General features: G+C 40.2%; 1 protein-coding gene across 3 annotated transcripts in view; it reads right to left on the reverse strand.

Moving 5' to 3' along the window:
- The window catches only part of ACER3 (alkaline ceramidase 3), a 183,527-nt gene that overhangs the window by 61,264 nt on the left and 104,844 nt on the right, over nucleotides 1–17,419 (reverse strand). For all 3 annotated transcript variants that reach the window (XM_024131609.3, XM_024131613.3, XM_024131612.2), the window contains 2 exons: nucleotides 6,960–7,012; nucleotides 4,241–4,322 (listed from right to left, as the gene is read on the reverse strand). In XM_024131609.3, the coding sequence (XP_023987377.1) occupies nucleotides 4,241–4,322; nucleotides 6,960–7,012 (135 nt within the window). The remainder of the gene's footprint in view (nucleotides 1–4,240; nucleotides 4,323–6,959; nucleotides 7,013–17,419) is intronic.

Here is a 17,419-nt window from a genome sequence, read left to right on the forward strand (position 1 = left end):
TCTTGTTTTTGTATCCATTCAGCCAGTCTGTGTCTTTTGGTAGGTGCATTTAATCCATTTACATTTAAGGTAGTTATCAATATGTATGTTCCTATTACCATTTTCTTAATTGTTTTGGGTTTGTTATTGTAGGTCTTTTCCTTCTCTTTTGTTTCCTGCCTAGAGAAGGTCCTTTAGCATTTGTTGTAAAGCTGGTTTGTTGGTGCTGAATTTTCTTAGTTTTTGCTTTTTTGTAAGGTTTTAATTTCTCTGTCGAATCTGAATGAGATCCTTGCTGGGTAGAGTAATCTTGGTTGTAGGTTTTTCCCTTTCATCACTTTAAATATGTCCCTCCACTCTTTTCTGGCTTGCAGAGTTTCTGCTGAAAGATCAGCTGTTAACCTTATGGAGATTCCCTTGTATGTTATTTGTTGCTTTTCCCTTGCTGCTTTAATATTTTTTCTTTGTGTTTAATTTTTGACAATTTGATTAATATGTGTCTTGGCCTGTTTCTCCTTGGATTTATCCTGTATGGGACTCTCTGTACTTCCTGGACTTGACTATTTCCTTTCCCATATTAGGGAAGTTTCCAACTATAACCTCTTCAAATATTTTCTCAGTCCCTTTCTTTTTGTCTTCTTCTTCTGGGACCCCTATAATTCGAATGTTAGAGCATTTAATGTTGTCCCAGAGGTCTCTAAGACTCTCCTCATTTATTTGGTTTGGTGGGTTTTTACCTTGCTCCTTCCTCTGCTGCATATTTCTCTGTCTTCTCATTTTGCTTAACGTACTGTGTTTGGGGTCTCATTTTCGCAGGCTGCAGGTTCGTAGTTCCCGTTGTTTTTGATGTCTGCCCTCAGTGGGTGAGGTTGGTTCAGTGGCTTGTGTAGGCTCCCTGATGGAGCGGACTGATGCCTGTGTTCTGGTGAATGAGGCTGGATCTTGTCTTTCTGGTGGGCAGGACCATGTCCAGTGGTGTGTTTTGGGGTGTCTGTGAACTTAGTATGATTTTAGGCAGCCTCTCTGCTAATGGGTGGGGTTGTGTGCCTGTCTTGCTAGTTGTTTGGCATGGGGCATCCAGCACTGGAGCTTGCTGGCCGTTGGGTGAAGCTGGGTCTTAGTGTTGAGACGCAGATCTCTGGGAGAGTTCTTGCTGATTGATAGTAAGTGGGGTTGGGAGGTATCTGGTGGTCCAACGTCCTGAACTCGGCTTTCCCACCTCAGAGGCTCAGGCCTGACACCAGGCCAGAACATCAAGACCCTGTCAGCAACACAGCTCAGAAGAAAAGGGAGAAAAAAAGAAAGAAAAAAATAATAATAAAATTTAAAAAAAGATTATTAAAATAAAAAAGATTAAAATAAAAAAATAAAAAATAATAAAAAAAAGAAGAGAGCAATTAAACCAATAAACAAATCCACCAATGATAACAAGTGCTAAAAACTATACTAAGATAAACATAAAAATCAGTAACAAGTCATTTGCAGACAGCAAACCCTAAGTCTACAGTTGCTCCCAAAGTCCATCGCTTCAATTTTGGGACAATTCGTTGTCTAGTCAGGTATTCCACAGATGCAGGGTACATCAAGTTGATTGTGGGGATTTAATCCGCTGCTCCTGAGGCTGCTGGGAGAGATTTCCCTTTCTCTTTTTTGTTCACACAGCTCCTGCAGTTCAGCTTTGGTTTTGGCCCTGCCTCTGCATATGGGTCACCCTCAGGCATCTGTTCCCACCCAGACATGAGAGGGTTAAAGCAGCAGCTGATTAGGGGGCTCTTGCTCAGGCATGCCACGGGGAGGGAGGGATATGGTAGTTATCATTGGAATGCAGGGTGAGCCTGCAGCGGCAGAGGCCAGCATGACATTGCAACAGCCTGAGGCGCGCTGTTTGTCGGGACCCTGTCAGTGGCTCCTGGGTGGGGGGGTGGGGGTGCGTGTGGATACTGACCTGTGAGTTTCATGCCCGTCTCTGGTGTCCGAGCTAATAGCCGCAGCTCGCACCATCTCTGGACCTCATTTAGTCAGTGCTCTGCCTTCTGTGTGCAGAAAGGGAAGGAATCCCCTCCCCTGGGGCAGCCCGAAACAATGGTCTCTTGCCTCTTAGGCAGGTCCAGACTTTTTCCCGGACTCCCTTCCTCCTAGCTGTGGTGCACTAGCTCCCTTCAGGCTGTGTTCACGCAGCCAACTCCAGTCCTCTCCCTGGGATCTGACATCCAAAGCTGGAGCCCCAGCTCCCAGCCCCCACCTGCCCCGGCAGGTGAGCAGACAAGCTCTGAGTGAGTGCTGGTTGGCACCAAGTCTCTGTGTGGGAATCTCTCCACTTTGCCCTATGCACCCCTGTTGCTGTGCTCTCCTCCATGGCTCCGAAGCTTCCCCCCTGCCCACCCCCCGTCTCTGCCAGTGAAGGGGCTTCCTAGTGAGTGGAAACTTTTCCTCCTTCACAGCTTCCTCCCAGAGGTGCAGGTCCCATCCCTATTCTTTTGTCTCTGTTTTTTCTTTTGCCCTACCCAGGTACGTGGGAATTTTCTTGGCTTTTGGGAAGTCTGAGGTCTTCTGCCAGCGTTCAGTAGGTGTTCTGTAGGAGTTGTTCCACATGTTGATGTATTTTTGATGGATTTGTGGGGAGGAATGTGATCTCCTCCTCCATCTTGAAGGTCCCCCTCAAGGGTTGTATCTTTGGTCATCATAATGGTCTATTCTATCTCTGTGCCAGTTCATCTATTCCCACATTTCTAGTACTACCTATAACCTGACAATTACCAAATCCACATCTTTAGCCCAACCTACTTGTTAAGCCTCAGATACCATGAATGTCAGGCACCTCAATCTCAGCACATTTCAAAGTGAACTTATCTACCCCTACCCCATGACACAAACCTGCTCATTATGTTTCCTGCAAAACCTGCTCATGTTCCAAGTTGCCTGTCTTGGTTAAGAACTTACTATGTACTCTGAGGACCAGGCCATAAACTGAGGAATCATAGTAGACAATTCCTTCTTTTTACTCCATTTCTACCCCTTTCTACTTAGTGGGTCACAAGTACCATGGATTATTTATGACAGTTATTTTACTTCAGTCTGAGTCTCATATCTTGCCTAAGCAAATGCAAAAATCCCTAGGTCTAGGCTCATATTCCTCTAATCCATCACCCATAATCAAGTCTTTCTAAAACATGTATCTATTGATGTTTTTCCTCTACTTTAAACCAATTAATGGCTCCATGTTACATTGAGGATAAAAATCCAAATTTAAACATGGTATATAAGAGTCTTCATAATCTGACATTTGTCTGATTCACTACACTTGTTCACTCCTCGCCACTTAACCTTAATCTAGTCATATTAAATCTCTCCTAATTCCACTGGCAGTGATGATTTAATGAGAAAATAAATGTAAAGTACTCAGTAGAGTATCTGGCACATACTAAGCACTTAAAAACGATAGTTCACTATGTGTTCCAAGATTCTAGGCCTGTGGACAAAATGGTCTATTTAGAAGTGCTTCATAACACTCTTACCCAGGGGCCTGGTGAACTAATCAATTAAAACCCAGCTCAGGTACACCTCTCTGCAGCTTTCTTTGACTCATTCAAGCAATTCATTAATCCTCATTTATCTCATCATCATATAACTGGTTTTTACCTGTATGACTGCAATTATCATCTTTCGATCCAATTCTTTGTTTACATGTTTAAGTTCCCCACTAGAATGCGGTCCTCAAGCATAGTGACTGCTTCTTAGTCATCTTTGTATTTTCTACTGCCTGATATGGTAGATTTGTGATAAAAGCTTGTTGAAATTAATATCTCTTAATACAAAATGTAATTCACTTGAGGAAAAAAGTGCTAGGGTAGGATCAGAAATGATTGGCTATCTCAACCTATTTGGAAAAGGTTAACCATTAAAAGAGTCACACTAGGCCCTACAGAGCAGAGCCAATTTCATTTTTTAACAAATAGGAGGTAATATGTGAATCCATGAGGAAAAGTTAATTGTTTTCCATTGCTACTAAATATTTGCCTTTTGACTTTTTCCTCTTCTGTAAAACAAAAAAACAAAAAAAAGATTTTTTAAAAAGTTGTTTCAACTTTTTGTTGAGAAATAACACCTAAACAGGAAACAAAGGGGCAATATCTATAAGTAAGTTTTGTGTAGAAATATTTCAGTTTGAACAGCATGAAGCAAATACTAGAAGCAAAATGTACCAAACTCCATAAATGGCTAGTTTACTTGCTTAATCTGTTAGAAATAAAATATGACTTACTGTGGTTACTATTAAACTGAACAGAACTAAAGTAAAAAGCAGATGGTAGTTTACAGAGTTCTTTGTCTTGAAACATTCAAACCTTAAAAAGAAAAAAGAGAGAGAAAGAAACTTGTTTTAGAATATATAACTAGGAAAACAAATAGAACACTGTTTTACCACTTGTATACTTGCCCCTGGGTCTAGTGATGCCCATCATTTCCTCTCAACCACACACTCATCTTAGAGAACCCACACTGCCTACAGCCTCCAAGAGGCTATGAGGACCAGGAGTAGATGCCTGACTTAAACTAGGCCAGTGAGAGGCTCTCTTCTGAAAATTTTGGAGCTTGGGAGCCAGAGACTGCATGAAGTGTAGAGAATCAAAGTATAAAGCCGTGTGGACTCAAGGTCTGATGCTTATATTTGGCAACTAACTTGAAGTAGATGAGTGAGCAGAGATGTGATCTGCAGGAAGAGAAAAAGAAAGCAGATACAAAGACTTGAAGCCATGTGGAGAGGAAGGAATAGAGAAAAGAGGGAGGGAGAGAGAAGTTGCCCTTCCAGTTCTGGTGAGCTGGACTTCCTGCTACTGGGTGCCATATAATCCCCTCGTGTCCTTACAGTAAATAAATCTCTCCTAAATCAACTGGCTTGAGTAGGTTTCCACATCTTGGAACTAATGATCCCTGACTAATGCACACTGTCATAGAAAATATCACTCTATTACAATTGTCTCTTTGCTTATCTGTCTCCCCAACCAGACTGTGAATTTTTTGTGTGCAGGGATAAAATCTTTTTTTCATATACCTAGTCACTAGGAAAGTCTGACACAGGAAACATTCAGTGAATAAGTAAATATGAACATATATTTGGCTATCAGCTAAGTATCCAACCTTTGAACCCATGTTTTGTATAAGCAGCAGGAGAGTTCTCTCAGCTTACTAATTAATAGGAATTGGACCCAACTCCTATTTCCCTATCTGTAAAAAAAAGGTGGCTGGAAAGTAATGGCGATCATATATTGAAAAGAATCAGATAACCATCACATAAAGGATTCAGAGAAGTCTTACTAGCACTAAGACCTCTTTTACCTTTAAATTCTGTGACTTGATGACTTTTTGTGTGTGTGCATGCTGTGCTTGATGGTTTTACCATATTGCTTCATTTAATGAGATACATAACCAGACTATTTGAGAGGGATATTTTTGGAACAAAACATTAACTCAAGTAAGAAAGCAGTCATCTTCTGCTTTCTGCTCTCCCTTTCTTGTCGTACTTGTCTGGGTACTTTTTAAGTATCTGCTCTCAGCTTTGTCCCATGCAGGTACAGGTACATCAGGACATTAGCATATCAATGCTCGCTGTTACTTTATTTTTCTTTTAATAAATATAGTTTTGACAGAAAAGATAGATCAGTAAACAATGTCAAGCAGAGCCAAGACCTTAGTCTCAGTCTCGAGTACAGCTTTCAGAAAATGGTGCATGGGATTTCCTTGTTTTTGATCTTGTTTTCTAACTGCCCAAATCTGCTTGCCACAGATGCAGACTGTGATGGGCGGATGACTTATTAAGAAGAGTCACCTGAAAATATTTTTCTAGATCAGGGGTAGCAAACTACAGCGCAAGAACCAATTTCTCAACCTAAGCCTGTTTTTGCAAATAAAATTTACTGGAAGACAGTCACACCCATTGGTTTACATATTATCTATGGCTGCTTTCACACTACAACAGCAAAGTTGAAGACTTGCAACAGAGACCACAGGCCCAGAGAGCCTAAAATAATTACTGTCTGGCCCTTTACAGAAGAAGTTTCTGATGAGCTCTTTTAAATAATATATTTTTTCAAACTATTTTTATTTTTACATATCTTTAGAAGATATTCTTGAGCTAGCAATGATGATCCTGTTGAAAAGAATCAGATAACCATCACATAAGAGGTTCAGAGAAGTCTCAAGAATTAACACTAGAAAACCACATTTTTTTTTTTTTGCGGTACACGGGCCTCTCACTGTTGTGGCCTCTCCCGTTGCAGTGCACAGGCTCCGGACGCGCAGGCTCAGCGGCCATGGCTCACGGACCCAGCCGCTCCACGGCATGTGGGATCCTCCCGGACCGGGGCATGAACCCGTGTCCCCTGTATCGGCAGGTGGACTCTCAACCACTGTGCCACCAGGGAAGCCCAGAAGGTATATTTTAAAAGTTAAGTTTATTAAACTTGTAGTTCAATTTCCAACTGTGACACTTACTAACTGCATGACCTTAAGCAAGTCACCTAAGCATAAGCTCTGCTTATATTCTTAGATAAAATGGGGACAATACCTATTTATCTTGCACAACTGTGAGAATTTAGAGATGATTTCGTGTGCTGCCCAGCACAATTACAGGTACAAACTAGAGAAATGTTATTATGGCATAATATATAAAATCTTTACCTAAATTTTTATATATTCATAACTCAAGGAAAGGCAAATTGTGTAAGTAAGTTAATCTTACTTAATTTAAGTAAGATTCTATCTAAATTGGCTATAAGGTTTTGAGATCAAACAAGTTCATAAACAATATTATTATAACTTCCCAGAAATTATACTCTACATTGAGATCACAAAAGTTACAATCTTCTACACTGTTACAATCTCCCAGTAATACCACTGGATTAGTTATACTACATAATTCCCTATGAAGCAAACATGAATTTAAAAATATATCAAGCATATGAATTTTAAACATAAATACTTACATGCAGTATACAAATATACAACAGCTGTAAATCATTGGGAGTTCATCCAATAGCTGTAAGAAACAAAGGTAACAGGACTTGAATATTGTAGAGCTGCAATTATTATGTGAATCCAAAATAAAACACCAGAATGATTAAGATGGTCACCTCCTATTATCTGATATCTTTTACTAATTCTCATATATTTATCATCATCTAATTTATTCTCAGTGTGTATATTTAGTTTATTGTTTTTGAACAAAGAAGCTTACCAACCTATCTGTCCTAATCTACACACCTAAGTAGGATGCCTGACTCACTGGTCAGCTTGGATCATTCAGTATCATAAACCATGATAACATGCCTCCAGGAAAGAATGATGTCCACCATCTACAGGTGATAGGTCCTATCAGTATTCTTTTGCATTTCCCCCCCATCCTATAGCACCTAAGATAAATAAAATGTTCAGTCATATACATAAAAAGAGATAGTAATGGTTGGGGAAGTCAGTTAATCTAAGTGATGTTTAAGTATGTCTCTGAAAAATAATAATATCATTAGCAATAATAACAACTATAGCTATTACATATTAAACTACAAGCTGGACACTAAGTGTCCAGCTAAGTGTTGTGATAGGGTATTTCTAATACTTAAACCAATCCTATAGAATTTATTCACTAGATATGCATTTGATGAATTCTTTAATAATATATCTACTATGTGCCAGGCAACATGTTAGGGGCTGAGGATACAATAAAAACAACACATAATCACTGCCCTCAGGGAATTCAGTCTAGTGAGGTAGGGGGAATGAAAAACATGTGATTAAATACACAGTAAAGCTTCCAAAAAAGGGGGCACAAAGAAGCCAGAAAAGGTGGTGGCAGGAAATGAAATGATGGCAGAGAAAGGCATTCTAGGAAGAAGGAAGAGAATTTATGCAAAGTGATAAATTCTAGTAAATTATTGGAATAATGAAAATGACAGCATTTGTGCAAGGTCTTATGATTAAATGTTTCACATTTATTATTTCATTTAATTTTCACAATTCTAAGGTAGGAACTATTATCTACGTTCCAAGATGAGAACACTGAGGCTTAGAAGGTTTAAGTAACTTTTTTTTTCCACATCTTTATTGGAGTATAATTGCCTTACAATGTTGTGTTAATTTCTGCTGTACAACAAAGTGAATCAGCTATATGTATACATATATCCCCATATTCCCTCCCTCTTGAGCCTCTGAAGATCACAAGCTAATATGCAACAGAGCCAGATTTTGAACGGACTCCTCTATATTATGTTGCCTCCAAAACCATTCATTTGAATCACCTTTAAATGTTCAAAAAAACCTGGTATAATATCATGATTTACTGCAGGTAAATCTACCCCAGTTTTATGATATACAGAAGATTCCTTTATTTAAAGTTTTGAACCAGGATCTACTGACTTCACATTAAACACCTTTAGATGGGTCTTTTGTGTTTCCACATAAATTTAAAAATTTTTTGTTCCAGTTCTGTGAAAAATGCCACTGGTAATTTGATAGGAATTGCACTGAATCTATAGATTACCTTGGGTAGTACAGTCATTTCTAATATTGTTTCTTCCAATCCAAGAACATGGTATATCTTTCCATCTGTTTGTGTCATCGTTAGTTTCTTTCATCAGCATCTTATAGTTTTTGGAGTACAGGTCTTTTGCCTCCTTAGGTAGGTTCATTCCTAGGTATTTTATTCTTTTTGATGAGATGGTAAATGGGATTGTCTCCTTAATTTCTCTTTTTGATACTTCATTGTTAGTGTATAGAAATGCAACAGATTTCTGTATATTTATTTTGTATCCTTCAACTTAACCAAATTCACTGATGAGCTCTAACAGTTTTCTGATGTTGCTTTAGGATTTTCTATGTATATCATGTCATCTGCAAACAGTCAACATGTGATTTTTGAGGGGACACAATTCAGTCCACAGAAATGTGGCAGTGTGTTTCAAAATATAAATTTTATTATTATTCAAGTATGGTGACGGCAACAGATCAGGAGATGATTGCCACTGAAAAGGAATTCCCTGGCAGTTAGGACTCCATGCTTCCACTGCTGGGGGCCCAGGTTCGATCCCTGGTCAGGGAACTAAGATCCTGTAAGCCATGTGGCATGGCCAAAACAAACAAGGAAGTAAACAAAATAGGAGGTAAAAATTAAGGGGGAACTTTCCCCCTTAAAAAAAAAAAAATAGTGTGTAATTCACAGTTCCCAAGAGGAGGGGGCATGCCATGCCATGCAGGACAGCATAGGAAATCACCAGGGTCTGTCAGGAGGCAGAAGGAGCAAGAGGAAAAGTGTGGGCAAGACCCTTTATTGCGGTTTCCTTAAGAAAGACAAGGCAAGGGAGGGTAAGCAGGTTTAGAACTGGCTAGTTTGAATAACATCAGGGGGCCCTGGGGTATAGGAGTTATCTTTAGTTATCTGGTACCTGGCTCTGGGGTGATTAGAGCAGAGGAATACTGCCTCCTGGAGTGTAAAATGTGGTTTAGAGAATGGGCTCTGGATTGGTTAGTTTGCATATGAAAGGCACAGACCAGGTTTGAGTTGTTTGCTATATCTAAGAACTGGCTATCCCTGGGAGGGGCAGTCTCTCACTAATCAGCGAGGACCCAGATGCTAGAACATCAAGAATACAGAAGATAATATAGTTGTTATGAACTGAACGTGCTTGTGTCAGACACAAATTCATATGTTGAAGGTCTATCCCGCAATCTGACGGTATTTGTAGATGGGTCCTTTGGGAGGTAATTAGGGTTAGACGAGGTCATGAGGGTAGGGCCCTCACGATGGGATTAATGCCCTTCTAAAAAGAGACACCAGAGAACTTGTGAGAAGGTAGCTGCCCGCAAGCCAGGAAGAGAGCTCTCACCAGACCTGACCATGCTGGTACCCTGATCTCGGACTTCCAGCCACCAAACTATGAAAAAAATAAATATCTATTGTTTAAGCCACCTACTCTATGGTACTTTGTTATGGCAGCCCGAGATGACCAATAAAGTAGTAAATATTTGGTGCCAGATCAGGTATGTGTGGAGAGTGCTCTGAAGGGAAAAAACATGGATGTGGGATGACTAGCTAGGAGGTTACAGAAGTCAGACTAAGCAAAGTTGCTACTTGGATTAAGGTAACAGAATTGGGAATACACCTCGGTGAACAGACTTGAGAAATATTTAGGAAGAAAAATAAACAGAGATTTGTAATTGATTTGACATAAAGATGAGGCAGAACAAACTCTCAAGGATGACTCCCAAGTTTCTTGCCTAAACACTTCAGTTGATGGTAAGCATAGTTTACTGAGATTGTGAAAACAGAGACAATTACAAGAACAATTTTCAACGTGTTGAGTTTGAGGTACCTGTGAGACAGCCAAGTGGAAATGTCAATCAGACAACTAGAAATACAGATCTGTAGCTGAGAAGAAAGGTCTGGACTCCAGATGTTGGCTGCTTTTCTATTTATTTGTTTAAAGAAACTAAATTGAATTAAGCATATGTTAAAATGGCATGGATTTTAAAGTTTGGTTAATATAAATACAAAAGTCTTATTTCAAAACCATAACTAGCAAAATTATGACTGGTAAAAGAACACAGAGTTCTAGAGTGGGGTATGTGTTTGAAGATGAGTCTGGAGAGGTAGGCAGAGGCCAGATCACAAAGCCTGTGGTTTAAATTCATGTGCTTGAGCTCTGGGAAGTACTAAAGAGGTTTAAAAAGTGACATGCCATCTGAAGAGCGGGGACTGTATTTATGCATCTCATCCCCAACACTCGTACAAAGCCTAGCAAACATTGCTAAAAGAATGAAAACAGGAAGAGTATTTCTATTCCAGTGTGACAAAAGGATAGGGGAGGCAGGGACACCAATTAGGAACCAGTTACAGGAATCTGGGTTGGAGATGATGGATTAAGGCAGTGGCAGTGGAGACAGCTAGAGGTAGACGTATTTAAGAGTTATTACAGAAGTTGAATCAAGGGTTTGTAGAGGTGAAAAAAGTAGGAGAAATTAGAGATGAATCATGGGTTTTTGGTTTGGGCTTTGGGTGTAAGGTGGTTTCATTTACTGAGATAGGGAGCAAAAGGAGAAAGAAGGGTAGTAGTTATAACCAGAACATCTGCTGTTAACATTATAAAGTCTGACTTAGCTTACATTACCTAACATTTAAGCTATTTTCGTTTCTGTATTATAAATAAAGTTATAAGTGAACAAAACAGTTTTTTTGGTTTTATTTTCTAGGATAAGTATATTTATTTTTACTTATGAGAAATACATGAATACATTTTTTTACTAGCATTTTTTCCTAACATCAAACATATTATATGCTCAGTATAGAATACATGGAAAAAGCAGAAAAACAAAGAAAAAACTAAGAAATTACGTTCAATTTTACCCTCCCTGTGATTATCAATAACTGTATATATCAGTTAGTGAAAGCAAAAAAGAATGAGTTGAATGAGTGAATAGATGAAAAGAAAATCTGGGAGAAGTCTCCTAAAAACTTAAAGTTCCTACCACCATCAACGCAAGATAAAATCCTAAAACAGGTAAAGGCAACAAAAGAATACAAAACAAAATGTGGGTCCTAATCTTGTCCCTAACTTCTAGTCAGATCACTTTCCCTCTCTTGGGCTGTTCTTCCATTTATAAAATTTACAGATTTGTACTAAATTTCAAAAATCTTTTTTAATATTAAAGTTCTATGATTCTAAATAGTTCTTTGGTACCTTTTACCCCTTACGTGAAGGCTGTCTGCTCACTCCTGTTATCTCTACCCCTTCTCTAATGTTGTCCTCAGTCTCACTCCCAAATGTATTGCTCTTGGCTGGTTGCCACAAGAATGTGACACATTAATCAAGAGAAAGGAGTTAGTAATAGCTTAAAATGTTACCCTCCACAGTGGCACACATAATTTAACACTACTTACAGGAATGAATCACTAACAATGAACCAATAATGGTGGTTTCAAACATTCTGACTGACCGAAGAAAAAGGAAGGAAACTAACATTTATTGAACACTTATTTAATAGATCCTATTAAATAAGGATGTCCTTTCACATATGCCAATCAGCTGATCCTCATAATACTCCTACAGGCATATTAGACCCATTAGACAGATGAGAAAACTAAGGCTCAGCAAGATTAAGTGGCATGTCTATGCTCAAATAGCCAGTAAACTGATAGAATAAGAACTGGAACCCATGCAGCAGCCACCTAGGAACAATAAATCTGATGAAAACACCATTCAAGCTCCAAATCATTCTGAAGACAGAACTGTCAATATCTGCTTGTGCTCAGTTTAGGCAGGAATAAAAAATAGGCCTCCAATTTCTCTACAGCTACAACAAGCCAAGTTCAGGCTGGTGAATGGTTCACTGACCACCAGACGCAGGTCAGTGGCAACATTGCCATTTCTTACTTTGCTTCAATGATTGGGCATAACAAATGATGGCCTAACATTGTTGAGTCAAATTTATCCTGAAAGGAGACAAGACAGGGAACCTGCAACGGATATCCATGATCATGTTATGTTTAGATTAAAGAAATGGAGAAGCTATTTAAAGAAATCCTTCGATACTGATGACTCTCTCCTCCTCCTCGATCATTGGGAAAATGGGTCATGTGTCATTTCTGCCATGTTAGGCAAGCACATAAAACCACCATCGTGTAGACCAAAGGGGGAACGAAATAAGGCATGTGTAAAATTTGTCCATGAAGTTGATAAAGCAGTATGATAATAATGATAAAGCATAGTGTCAAAGATCTCAGGATCAAAGGCCATCTTGTCCATCCAAATGCTATGTTATCTTGGTGACAATCTTGCCAACTATTAAGTTTACATGCAAATCAAAGTGTGTCCCACCTCTGCTCAAGATACAGGTTAAAATAATGGTTCACAGGGGATAAAGTCCATGAGGCTTTTTTTTTTTTTTTTTTTTTGCGGTACGCGGGCCTCTCACTGTTGTGGCCTCTCCCGTTGCGGAGCACAGGCTCCGGACGCGCAGGCTCAGCGAGGCCATGGGTCACGGGCCGCTCCGCAGCATGTGGGATCCTCCCGGAGCGGGGCACGAACCCGTGTCCCCTGCATCGGCAGGCGGACTCTCAACCACTGCGCCACCAGGGAAGCCCTTTCTGGATTTTTTTTTTTTTTTTTCTTTTTTTTTTTTCCATGAGGCTTTGATGCGCCTGTGGTTAGTTCGCCAAACCACACCTGCCACTTAGTTCATTGCCTGCCTGCTCAATAATGTAACAAATGTTAGCTATTATTACTGGTAGAACTGTCACCATCATCACCACATCCTCCCACTCCAAGGCTACAACCATAAGGTACTACCTGCAGGGCTCTGAGAAGCCAAACATACTCTCACAACTCTGTGTGTTCTAGTTGGCCTGGCAAATTCCTATTCATCTTTGACAATGCAATTCAAACATGTGTCTGAGTCTTCTGTGTGAAACCCCTTTTCTGACCTCCCCGCCCTAATAATCACTTTCTCTTTCTAATCACTGTATTCACTAGCATATTGTCTTCATTCCTAGACCATAGACTCCTTGAAAGAAGGATTATATAATCTTTACCTATGCATAACTGTTACCCAGATACCAAAAAATTTTTATTGAACTAATGAAAGTGTTTGTCTAGCCTATGCTTGGGTACCTCCAGGGACAGAGGACTCCAGATCTTCTATGGCAGGCCTTACTATCTATGGGCTCAGAAAATTTTTCCCTATGTTGAGCAAGATGTCTCTTAGTCTTTAATCCTACTAGGATCACAAAGAATAAACCTGGTCCTCTTCGACGTGTCAACCCTTAAATACTGATTTGTAAAACATTTATGTTGTGTTATATGCCAGACCCATGGGATAAGTAGAGGATACACCAAGGTCAAGCAGAGAGAGTCCCTGCTCCTTGGGAACTCACATTCTGATAGAGAAGTCAGACACATAAATATACATAAAATAACACTGATAAGGGCAAGTAATAGTGATACATGGAGCATGATATGGAAGAACACATGAGGGGTACATATGCCACCCTGGGGCCATGGAAGCCCTCCTAGAAGAGCTGCCACTCTGCCTGAGAGTTTAAAGGACAAACTAGAATGGAGAGAAAGCCTGGTGTGTAGAGCTGAGTGGGGGTAACTGAACATGTCTTCTCTTCTTCAAGCTAAACATTCCCAGTTCCTTCCCCTAGTCAGGTATCATGACTACATTTTTAATTCTTTCACCATTCTGGGGTCTCTCATTTGAATACATAGCCAGGTCAGGCCTTAGACCTGAATGCAATATTCCTGTCATGATCTGATCAGTGCACAGCAGGGGAGTCTATCCCCCCCACCCCGCCCCACCTCACTCAGATGCCTAGTCTTGCCTGACAGCTTGTCTCAGCACATTGATCCAGCTGTTTCCTCATGTATGGAAGAGACACACACTAACTTCCAGGGTAAACATTTTAGGACTAATGGACAGCAAGAATGATCCTTGAGATTTAAAAATTTAAGTCTTAGAAAACATGTGTTAAGGGAATGTTAGAGAATACTGCATGCACAGAATTAGACTAGAAGCTTTGTAAATTTTTCTGGTTATTTGTCACTGTATGAAAAACCACCCCAAAACTCAGCAGCTTAAAATAGCAATATTTACTTTACTCATTAATGTGTGTTTAAAGCAGGGTTGGGAAGGGAAGGTCCATCTCTACTTCACTCACTGTGAGCTGGGATAGGTCAAAGGCTGGGAACTGGAATCATCTAAAGATTCACCCACTCAAATTTTTGGCAGTTGATGCTGGCTGAAGTCTGGGTATTTCAGTGAGGTGTAGCAAGAACACCTACACATGGCTCTTCCAAGTGGCTTGTTTACATATGGTGCTGGGTTCTGAGGGTAAATGTCCCAGGAAGACTAGGCAGAAGCTGTACTGCTTTTTATGACTCAGTCTTGGATGTCATATAGCTTCAGGTCTACTATAGTCACAATCCTGCCCAGATTCAAGGGCAACAAACAAGAGATTCCACCTCTTGAGGAGAGTCAGTGTCACCTTGTAAGAAAAGCAGGTGGGATGGGATATATGGGTGTGAACATATTTGGAAAATAAAATAATCTTGCCACATAAATAAAACTCAAAACTGAGTTAAATATCCCCAATAATAGGAGGCAGTCTGCTTTAGGATGAAGGGTATTTTGATTGGCTTATTAGTATTACTATTCCTCCAAAGAAACTTTGGAGTCTTTTAAAGTCTCCTTTCTTTACAACAAACATAAACATGTATTTTCCGTATCATAAAAGTACTTCATATTTATTGTAGAAAACTTGCTACATATAGAAATGCAGAGAGAAAGAAATATAATTGCCTGTAACCCCACAACCAGGGGTAACTACAATTTAATATTTCAGTAGAACTCTTTAGTCATTCACTTGTGTGATTAATTAAATGTCCTTCCTTCCTCCCTTTCTTCCTCCCTTCCATGTATGTTTTTATTGTGCATATGTCAGCACTATTTTATATGCTAAGATAGAGCAGTATTTAAGAGAGGTGAGACACCTGCTCTCAAGTTTACATTCTAGTAGGGGAAAGTGCAAATAAGATAATTTCAAATAGCAATAAGTGCTATGAAAAACATAAAGTAAAAGCAATTCACGGAAGGGATTGCTTTACATTAAATGGTAAGAGAAAGCATGTCTGAATAGATGTCATTTGTATTGAAGAGTCAGAAGGGACCAGACATGCAAAAATTTGCGATAAAAGTATTGCAGGCAGAGAAAATAGCAATTACAAAGGCCATGAGGTCTCGTCTGAAGAACAACAAGTCCAGTGTAGTGAAGGCTAGAATGTAGTGAACAATGCAAAAGAATTGTAAAAACTGAAGCTGCAGAACTAGAGCTGGATTGGATCATGTAGGCCATGGTAAAGAATTTGGATTTCACTTTAATGAAAATGGATGCCTTGGAGAGTGGTTTTTTTTCTTTTTTAATTTTATTTATTTTTGGCTGCATTGGGTCTTCGTTGCTGCGGAAGGGCTTTCTCTAGTTATGGTGAGCGGGGGCTACTCTCTGTTGTGGTGCGTGGGCTTCTCCTTGCGGTGGCTTCTCTTGTTGTGGAGCGTGGGCTCTAGGCGTGCGGGCTTCAGTAGCTTCAGCACGCAGGCTCAGTAGTTGTGGCTCGCAGGCTCTAGAGCACAGGGTCTGTGGCGAACCGGCTTAGTTGCTCTGCGGCATGTGGGATCTTCCTGGACCAGGGAGGGCTCGAACCTGTGTCCCCTGCATTGGCAGGTGAATTCTTATCCACTGCACCACCAGGGAAGTCCCCCTTGGAGAGTTTTAAGCAGGAGAATGACATGACCTGATTTAAAGTTTCAAAGATCACCTTGGCTGACTATTGCAGTAGTCAGGAAATGGGATGGTGATGCCTTACACTAAGGTAGGAGTAGTAAAAACAGGGAGAGTAGGCAGATCCGGTATATTTTAAAAGTAAAACCAGAAGAACAGAGTAAATGTGAGGGATGAGGGAAAGAAAGAAATCAGGGATGAGTCTAGGTTTTTGGCTTCAGCAAATGGGTGGGTGATGGCATCACAGGGCAACACCAGGAAGGAACAGGTATGGGAAAAGAAATAAAGAATTATATATTGCCCATATTAAAGGTTGAGATTTCTATAATATGTCAAACATACAATTGGATATACAAATCTAGAGCTAAAAGTTTTGGTCAGAACTGAAGGTAGATGTTTTGAATCATCAATATATAGATCACATTCAAAGCCATGAGATTATATAAGATCACCTTGGAGAGAATACAGAGAAGGTAGCCCAGGACAAAAGAGTAGCCAGTGAGGTAAGGAAGAAAGCTAGGAGAATTTCCTTTTCCATAAACAAGGAAAACTGGGAAGCCCAGACAACTGTTTCATGAAGAAAAAAGCAAACAGTGTGTGGAATGCTACTGAGAGGTCAAATAAGAAGAATATAAAAACGTGTCTAGGGCTTCCCTGGTGGTGCAGTGGTTGAGAGTCCGCCTGCTGATGCAGGGGACACGGGTTCGTGCCCCAGTCCGGGAAGATCCCACATGCTGCGGAGCAGCTGGGCCCGTGAGCCATGGCCGCTGAGCCTGCGCGTCCGGAGCCGGTGCTCCGCAACGGGAGAGGCCACAACAGTGACAGGCCCGCGTACCGCTAAAAAAAAAAAATGTGTCTATTGGATCGGGCAAGATGAAGGTCACTGTTGACCTTGACAACAGCAGTTTCTGTGAAGTGAAGGGAAGAGATGCCTAACTGGGATGGGAGGGAAAGAGGGAGGTGAGTGGAGAGAGAGAGGAGATAATCAAATGGTTCTGATGTGATAAGGAACTGAACAATGACTCAGGAGCTAGGGCTGGACACAAGGTCAATGGAGCAATAATTTTTAAAAGATAGGAACTGTTTGAGCATGTTTGATGCAGATGGCAGTGATGGAATGTA

The sequence above is a fragment of the Physeter macrocephalus genome, chromosome 16, assembly GCF_002837175.3.
Source record: "Physeter macrocephalus isolate SW-GA chromosome 16, ASM283717v5, whole genome shotgun sequence".
Classification (NCBI taxonomy): Eukaryota; Metazoa; Chordata; class Mammalia; order Artiodactyla; family Physeteridae; genus Physeter; species Physeter macrocephalus.